General features: G+C 35.9%; 1 protein-coding gene across 1 annotated transcript; it reads left to right on the forward strand.

The window, feature by feature from the left end:
* Positions 1 to 7,228: 7,228 nt before the first annotated feature.
* On the forward strand, positions 7,229 to 7,551 carry GCK72_020930 (uncharacterized protein; the record flags this gene model as incomplete). Its single annotated transcript, XM_053733893.1, has 2 exons — positions 7,229 to 7,372; positions 7,456 to 7,551. The coding sequence occupies 2 exons, from the start codon at positions 7,229 to 7,231 to the stop codon at positions 7,549 to 7,551; spliced, it is 240 nt and encodes a 79-aa protein (XP_053582806.1).
* Between the last annotated feature and the right edge of the window lie 2,083 nt (positions 7,552 to 9,634).

Here is a 9,634-nt window from a genome sequence, read left to right on the forward strand (position 1 = left end):
ACAACTTGAAATATTGTCCGTGCTATTAAAAGTGTGTTAAAAAAATCAATACGATTAGAAAAGTCGCCGTGTGAGAGTGAAGTTAGGGTTGTGAACTATATCATTGGAAAGCTAATGCTGTATTCAAATGTCTGTTCAGTTTTTTGCCTCCAAGCCCGGCACTCGACAAAACGAAAGGTGAAAGTTTGAACCACTGATCAGGTGTTACTGTCACTTGGTGACCTTCGCTTGTAAGTCATATGTAGTCATTCGAAAACACCTTATGTTATTTACTATCCAATATTGACTACTTGCCATTTACCAAAACAGTTTCAACGTTTTACATGTACGTGAATCATGAAATAATTCTTCGACAGTAATCTTCAATTCAAATGGCAGCCTCCTGAATTATTTCACCTGCATCTACACTTCTATATATATTTTATTCTGTCATCCGGTACACTTTTTTTCTTATTTCCCCTTTGTTTCAGTATCGGTTTCACCCTTAAACACTACAAAGATTTGATTCGTAGAATATGAATTATCGAAAAGAAAGTTATAACGATACGAATACTTATCAGACACCATGTTATTCGACTACTGATGATCTGAAAAAGTTTTTATTTAAAACTAACGAATCGATTTGGTTTGGAATTATTGCAGTATGTGCTTTTGTGCAAGTTATACTTTTCCCATTCTATATGTATGTTCATCGTGTGAACGAGAAAAAGGAAAGAGAAGTGAGTGCAGGTTTTAAGAAACATTAGTAAAAAAAAACAAAATACAACAGTTACGAATCTGGTTTTCGAAATCAGGGTTAATTGGCTTTGAAATGATAATTTCTAATCACTTAATTAGCTTTGATCCGTACCGATTCCGATGCGGGCAGTTTAGATTAAAAACGGATTTTATTCGGGCACAGTTCTTACTCGGATCGAGTTTTGATTTGAATAGAATACATACAGTACCGGACAAAAAGATATCAAGTTTTGGTTTTTTGAGTATATCTCGAAAACTAAGAAAGCTAGGACTCTGAAATTTTGTGTATATGTTTTTCAGGGGTTCAGAAATATCCCGAAAAAATATCAAGTCCGTAGGCATCATATCTTACGCGCAATTACAGAAATCGAGAAAAATGTGATATCGCTTAAAAATCAACAATTTCATTAAACATTAAAAAAAACCAAAACTATCAAAAAATGGCAGCGGGAAGAAAACAAAAACAGTTTAATACTTTGTTGGGTATCCTTTGTTGTCAATCACGGCTTGGCAGCGTCGAGGCATACTGTCAATCAGAGCGTCAATTGTGGACTGTGGGATCTGCGACCAAGCATATTGAAGTTGAATGAATTTCTGGTCCGCGTTTGAAGCAAATTGTCCTTTCAGGCGTCTCTCCAGCTCCTCCCAGAGTGGCTCGATAATATTCAAGTCGGGACTTTGACTTGGCCATGGCAGAACGTTCACATGACGACGATTGAACCAGTTTCGAACATGTAACGAAGTGTGTTTCGGATCATTGTCCTGCTGATAAGTGAACGAACGACCGATGGACTGACGAGCAAATGGTCTCATATGATTCTCCAAGATCGATTCGTATTGAAATCTGTCCATCAGACCAGAAACGCGAACTAGAGGTCCCATACCGTACGCCGAAAAGCATCCCCAAACACAGATCGATCCTCCACCATGCTTCATGGTTGGCGTTTGGTACTTGGGGGAGTATCTGGTGCCGACTGGACGTCTGATCCACTTGACACCATCACTTCCGAACAAATTATACTTTGATTCGTCGGACCAGAGCACAGATTTCCATTCGGCACGTCCCCAACCAACATGAGCTTTTGCCAATCAACACGAATTTTTCGATTTTTAGCATTGATGAATGGCTTCTTCGCTGGTCGTCTGCCATTCAGTCCAGCTTCTGCTAGTCGACGTCTGACAGTTCTGACGTGAGGTACTGGAGTCATAGGACCATCCACGATAGCTGCAACTTCACCAGCGCTCAATCTTGGGTTCATTCTCGAGGTCATGACAATGTTCCGATCCGTGAGATGAGTAGTTTTTCGCGGTCTTCCTGGAGATTTTCGAAGGACAACGCCTTGACGGAGCTGAAGATTGAATTTTACAACAATTCAAACTGATTCTCCAACCTCATATCTCTGAAAAATCCTAGTAATGGTAGATTCAGCAAGGTTGAACTGCAGAGCCAGAACGTTGTGCTTCAGTCCCATCTGGATGCCCTGGATGATCGCTTCTTGGACAGCCAAAGTGACACTTTTACTGTTTTTTAGTTTACCCATCTATAAAAACAAAACTCATCATAATAAAACCGAAAAAATTTGAAAAAAAAGCAAAATAAATAAAAAATTTAAAAATTCTGAAAATTCGAAAAAATGGTTTTTCTGTAATTGCGCGTAAGATATGATGCCTACGGACTTGATATTTTTTCGGGATATTTCTGAACCCCTGAAAAACATATACACAAAATTTCAGAGTCCTAGCTTTCTTAGTTTTCGAGATATACTCAAAAAACCAAAACTTGATATCTTTTTGTCCGGTACTGTATCTATTTATTCATTTGAAAAAAAAATTAAAAAGAAATTCAAATACAACGAAGGATAGTTTAGAATACTTATGGATAAATACAGTATTATGACAATAAATTTCATACAGAGGAATGCTGGTGGTGTGAGATAAGATTATATACATTAGAGTGGAGTTTTCCTTTGAACCAGTTTTGATTCCGGATGTAATCTTAATTAGGTTGCTCTTGTTCAGGCGGTTCTTATTAGAGAAATTCAAATCAGGGATACCACTGTTGTGGTTAAAGTTTTTGAGAAATATTCTTTGTCCAAAAATAAACATGATTCTCTCTTCAGATTCCAATCTACCCGATTCTCAATCACTTCTATCATTCCCTGAAATTTCACACTATTTTACTTCTCTGGTCATTTATTGTTTTCAATATATCCAAATATGTTGTAAAAGATAACCACAAGCATATCATTATAATATTGCTCATTCCTGCTATTTTCTTTTTTGCAACACGTTATATGTTTGTAAAAGTATATGTTATGTTATTATCGATACTAGCCATCCAAAGATTTGTGTTGTATTTCTATCCGACATCTGAAAATCTTTGGTTGTTCAAGAAGAAATGTTTGCGACTACTAATTTATTTGGTTTACTTTTTAGTTGTCATCGAAGAATGTATCTATTACATACGCGTATTCTTATATGGACCAGCTGTCATAAATATATCATTATTTGTGAGTCAGTCATACTATTTATTTGTGTCTAACTGATCATAGTTTCTGTATTCTTCTTACTGCCGATCAGGCTTGGTCAGAGAAAAATTTTCGGAGAATCGGATATCCGACTTTTTCTCCGAAAAAAAAAAGTCGGAGAATCGGATATCCGAAATTTTCTCCGACTTTTTTTCAGAATTCACCTTTCTAAAACATGTTTAATCATTATTAAAAGCTATTACCAGTAAAAATACAACAAAAACAGAGTTTGGAGTGTCGTTGTCTCCGGTATACCCCGAGATTCTCCAACTTTTTTTCCGGCCAGTGAAAAGAAAAAAAACAGTAGGGCATATTTTAAAACATGTAAAAATCAAGGAAAAATACTATTTTTTGTTAAATTTTCCGTCCTGAAAGACTTTCTCGAGTACGAAATAATTATTTTCCCCTAACCTTTTGGCAGCTTGAAGAGAAAAATTATCATAAATGATACAAAGAAATGGGTTTCAAATTATTTGAAAAATTTCAAATAATTTGGTCAAATAATTTTATTTGATATGAAATTGTCAAACTTTATTTGGTCAAGCAATTTGTTTGAAAAAAAAATTCAAATAATTATTTGAAGCAATTTATTTGACTTTTACCCAAAATTTCAAATAATTCAAATAATCAAACAAATAATTTGCCCAGCCCTGATACTCAGGTATTTTTGGGCAAGGGTTGGGCTACGAAACTTTCGATTGGCCATGTGGCCCGTGAATAGGGCACAGTGCCCGCAAAAAGGGCCACATGGCACAGTGGGCGCAAGTTGGGCGCAGGTTGGGCCACAGGTTGAGAGATAGGAAATACTTGGCGGATGTGGGCACAGGTTGGGCGCTTGGTGAGGATGGATGGGCACAGCATGGGCACGGAGTGGGCACAGGTTGAGAAATCGAAAAGCGCATTCTGATTTTTCGCCACGATTTTTCTTATTTATTTCGTTTCTTTTTCATTTTTATCGTCCTTTTATATAATTATACTTATTTCGCACAGAAAATGAAACAAATCTAAACTCGACTAAACAGGTAAGACAGTATTTTTTATTTGTTTTTGTTTACTTTTGGTGAAATTTCAGCGGAACAAAAAATGATTTCAACAACACAAGAATCATCACCAACTACGCTCTCCAGCTGCTCATTTTCTTCTATCTTTAATTTTGTGCATTTACTCTGAATTTTTTGTTGTAATTTGTATATTTGTAATTTTCACGAAAAATTATTTCCTTTTCGTGTATCCCATCTTCTAGTTTGACCAATTTCAGCTTATATAATTATTGATAATTATTGAAATAATTGTTTTGTGTTTGAATTTGACAAATAAATAGTAGAAAAGTACAAAAATGTGTAATCTTGTTAATTATTGTGATTACTGGGAAAGATAAAAGGGAGCTGAATGCTGCGCGTTGAACCGAATTTCGGCACTTTGCCCCCCACGAAATGGGCCATGTGGCCCAGAATATGGGCATGATGGCCCGCGTAGGGCGGGCCATACTGCCCATTTCGTGGGCCACATGGCCCATTTCGTGGGCAAAGTGGCCCAAAAATACCTGAGTAGGTTATAGCAGTCGCTTTTCGAAATCACCGTATGTCATCTACGATCCAACATCAACTTCTTGTCATTTACCAAAATAGTTTCAACGCTTTTATGTGCGTGAATCATGAAATTCTTCGACAGTAATCTTCAATTCAAATGGCAGCCTCCTGAATTATTTCACCTGCATCTACACTTCTAAATATTTTTTATTCTTTCATCCAGCACACTTTTTTTGTTACTTCCCCGTTGTTTCAGTATTGGTTTCTCCCTTAAAAACACAGCTTCGATTCTTAGAATATGAGTTTTCTGAAAAGTTGTCACGATACTTATCAGACTGTTGAGACCCTCCAGCCAACAACTTTTGCACCATGTTATTCGACTACTGTAGATCTAGCAATGTTTTTATTTAACGAAAAGTTGTATTTTGCGATTATGGAATTTAGTGCTTTTGTGCAAGTTATACTTTTCCCATTCTATATTTATGTTCATCGTATGAACGACAAGAAGGACAGAGAAGTGAGTACTGGTTTTAAAAAACATCAATACGAAAAACACGAAATAAAACAGTTACAAATCTGGTTTTCCAAATAAGGGTTAATTGGCTTTGAAATGATAATTTCTAATCACTTAATTAGCTTTGATTCGTACTAGATCCGATGCGGGCAGTTTAGATTGAAAACGGATTTTATTCGGGCACAGTTCTTACTCGGATCGAGTTTTGATTTGAATAGAATACATATCTATTTATTCATTTGAAAAAAAAATTAAAAAGAAATTCAAATACAACGAAGGATAGTTTAGAATACTTATGGATAAATACAGTATTATGACAATAAATTTCATACAGAGGAATGCTGGTGGTGTGAGATAAGATTATATACATTAGAGTGGAGTTTTCCTTTGAACCAGTTTTGATTCCGGATGTAATCTTAATTAGGTTGCTCTTGTTCAGGCGGTTCTTATTAGAGAAATTCAAATCAGGGATACCACTGTTGTGGTTAAAGTTTTTGAGAAATATTCTTTGTCCAAAAATAAACATGATTCTCTCTTCAGATTCCAATCTACCCGATTCTCAATCACTTCTATCATTCCCTGAAATTTCACACTATTTTACTTCTCTGGTCATTTATTGTTTTCAATATATCCAAATATGTTGTAAAAGATAACCACAAGCATATCATTATAATATTGCTCATTCCTGCTATTTTCTTTTTTGCAACACGTTATATGTTTGTAAAAGTATATGTTATGTTATTATCGATACTAGCCATCCAAAGATTTGTGTTGTATTTCTATCCGACATCTGAAAATCTTTGGTTGTTCAAGAAGAAATGTTTGCGATTGCTGATTTATTTGGTTTACTTTTTAGTTGTCATCGAAGAATGTATCTATTACATACGCGTATTCTTATATGGAGTAGCTTCCAGGAATGGATCATTATTTGTGAGTCAGTCATATTGTCTACCTAGCTGTTCATAGTTATTTATATTCTTACTGCTGATAGATAATAAACATAACGTTTCAGAACATGCACATATTCTTAACTATTCTTCTGATATCCTCTTCTATGCTATACATTCCAATATACGTCAGCGTTCGAAAACTGAGTCATCTCATGTCATCTCAATTGAACAAACCTCATCGATATATCGTTTGGCAGACTGTTTTATTAGCAGTTGGAAAAGTGGTAAAGCATGACAAACTTACCTTTTCAGTGATAGCTATTGCTTAGTGATAGACTTTTGATACTTAAAAACGGCGTGAGAAACTATGTGGCACCAAATAAGGTATCTTTAAAAACATGTATTTTCAGGTATCGCTCATACCAACATTTATCTTTGTTTCTATGGGAGTTTCAAGAAATATTGTACGAGTTAAAAATAAAATAGAAATGAATTTTATTTATGTCAATTACAGATTTTCATAGGCTACTCATTCGTTGAAATTTTTTATGTTCCGTTGGTCATCCAACTAACTTATTTAGGATGTAACAGACGCAATTTGAAAACATTTTTGAATTCATTCAAATTGACAAAAATATGTAAACGTATGTGTTGCTGTGCTTCATCAAGTACCAGTTCCTCTCAAGTTCAACCGTATGTTATCTACGATCCACAATCAACGAATCGGCAGTTAACTAATTAGTTTCTGTGATTATTTATTAATAAACGTTTGAATAAACTTTACATTTAAATTTCTCAGATGACAACGCAGTAAGAGGAAGTTATATACTTCTTTTTCTTGTTAGCAGTTATATCACCTGGCTAGAATGTCCTGCATGCTGTAGTTGCAGTTAACTCCATTAATTTCTAAACCCATTGTTTCGTGATTGACAAAAATCGCTTGTCACGGACAACAAACAACCATCGGCAAACATTGGCGTGTTGAGTTTATTTCATCAATTTGATTGTTTCCCTAACCAAACCTCTCAAATGAAAATGTTCATCATCATATTTGCTTTTTTATTGACGGTGGCATCGCCGACCAAGTATGGACCCATGAGATGTGACGCCGAAAATCAGATTTTGAATCCGTGTGCGACGCAAATGTACAGAACTTGTGAACGACAAAATCCAGTGAGTTCCGTTTAGCTTTTCTTGAGAAAATGCTTCGATAAGGCTTTTCTTAAAAGTATGCATCATCATAATTATACTTGCAGCCCACTGGAATATGTGTTGAGCGATGTGATTGTGCGCCAGGATTCGTGGCGCATCCGACGACCAAGAAATGTGTGACACCAGACAATTGTCCATAATTAACAAGCCTACAGAAATAGTTATTGAATTGTCTTTTTTTGAAATCATTCTTTGTTTCAGCATAAAATATTAAATGAAATTTCACTATGTTCATGCTTCCTTTGTCATCCAATTTACTATAACACACGCAGGTTGAAAACACCTTATGTTATTTACGATCCAACCATCAACTTCTTGTCATTTACCAAAACAGTTTCAACGCTTTTCATGTGCATGTATGTATCATGAAATTCTTTGACAGTAATCTTCAATTCAGATATCAGTTTCCTGAATTATTTCACCTGCATCTGCACTTCTATATATATTTTATTCTTTCATCCATCACACTTTTTTTGTTACTTCCCCGTTGTTTCAATATCGATTTCACTCTTAAAAACATCACAGCTTCGATTCTTAGAAGATGAATTATCTAGAAAGTTATAACGATACGGATACTTATCAGACACCACGTAATTCGACTACTGATGATCTGAATATGTTTTTATTTCAAACTGACCATTCTATATGGTTTGGAATTATAGGAGCTTGTGCTTTTGTGCAACTTATACTTTTCCCATTCTATATGCATGTACATCGTGTGAACGACAAGAAGGACAGAGAGGTGAGTACAGGTTATATGAAAGAATATTACGAAACGCACGAAAGAAAACAGTTACGTACGAATTTTGATTTTCCAAATTAATTGGCTTTGAAATGATAATATCTAACATGGGAATGACCCAGGGTGTAACGCTGGGATTTCTCAGATATTTTGGGAAATGAGAGTCCTTACCCCAACTAGAATAAAACAAAAATCTTACGTGCCCCTTTTGAGTTTCCAGCGAATAGCAGACACAATTCCATTTTTTCGACTTTTTTGAGTTGAACCACTTCGAGACATCATAACTCGATCAATTCAAGAGCAATCTCCTCAAACTAAAGTGCAATCGAAAGATCTAGACCAAGGCTTTATAAAAGGTAACAGACATATGTTTCCATCTGTGACTCCCGAACTACTACAAATCAAAATGTGAAAATTTGCACTTCTCATGAAATCAGAAAGTGGTCATTTTCGAAAAAACGTATTTGGGAGACCATGTCTATCTGATTGCCAGAGACAAATAAGGTATATATACGTATTCAAATATATGGCTACCCTTTCATTTCAGAGACTTATTTTCATTTTTTCAACTTTTAAGCTCAACTTCATGTATAGGGGTACGTCAAATCCTTAAAAATAAATTGAGCGTTTTTCAGTGAATTCTTTCATTTTTAGTTAGACAACAATTACAGTGTTATAAAGATTATATTACGCTTAAATATCAGTATACCTTTTGCTCAGAACAAACGATCAACTCCACAGTAGAAAAATCACACGTGTGGAGGCGGGCCATAAATGCGGTCGGAGACAGACCCGCTAAAATCTTCCCTAACTGGTTAAAAATGTGAGAATAAACGGCTATAAGTGTGAGGATGAGCGATGCGACAACAGAACACAATTTTAAGACAATGACCCATTTATTTACGAAAGATTTAGATAATTTAGAGAGAGATAATTTAATATTTAGTAAAGCGTCCTGCTGGATGTGCCGCGGGTCCAAAAGTAGACGAAAGAGCGGTCACAACCGCGGATCGCTTGAAAATGGCCTAAAGGGCCTAAAAAGGGCGATTATTCACTCTCCCAAGCGTCAGTAGCGCGGAAAATAGGCTAAAATAGTCCGGAAAAATGATAGGATCTATTTTGCCGACACTTTCACACTCGTCACGTTACCGGACGACCGGAAGAGGCCACCACCACTCGTCGGCTAGCCTGAGCAACAAGGACGCGCGGCGGCCGCTACGCGACCGCTCGCGGCTGAGTGGAGCGCGTTTACTGACACAATGGAATGGATTTAGGGCGGTAATTCAAATTATAATTAATTGAATATTCCTGATAACAGGCGATTGAAAAGAGATAAATAAAGTGAATTAGTGAACAGATTGGAACAATATTGAAATAAGAGATTAGTAAGGCGATGATGAGCCTAGTTTTGCGGGGAAAACCATGTGGGGCTCATCATTCAGCCTTTCAGTTGTCGACAATTTTGTCTTTGGGGAAATAGT

Source organism: Caenorhabditis remanei, chromosome V (genome assembly GCF_010183535.1).
Source record: "Caenorhabditis remanei strain PX506 chromosome V, whole genome shotgun sequence".
Classification (NCBI taxonomy): domain Eukaryota; kingdom Metazoa; phylum Nematoda; class Chromadorea; order Rhabditida; family Rhabditidae; genus Caenorhabditis; species Caenorhabditis remanei.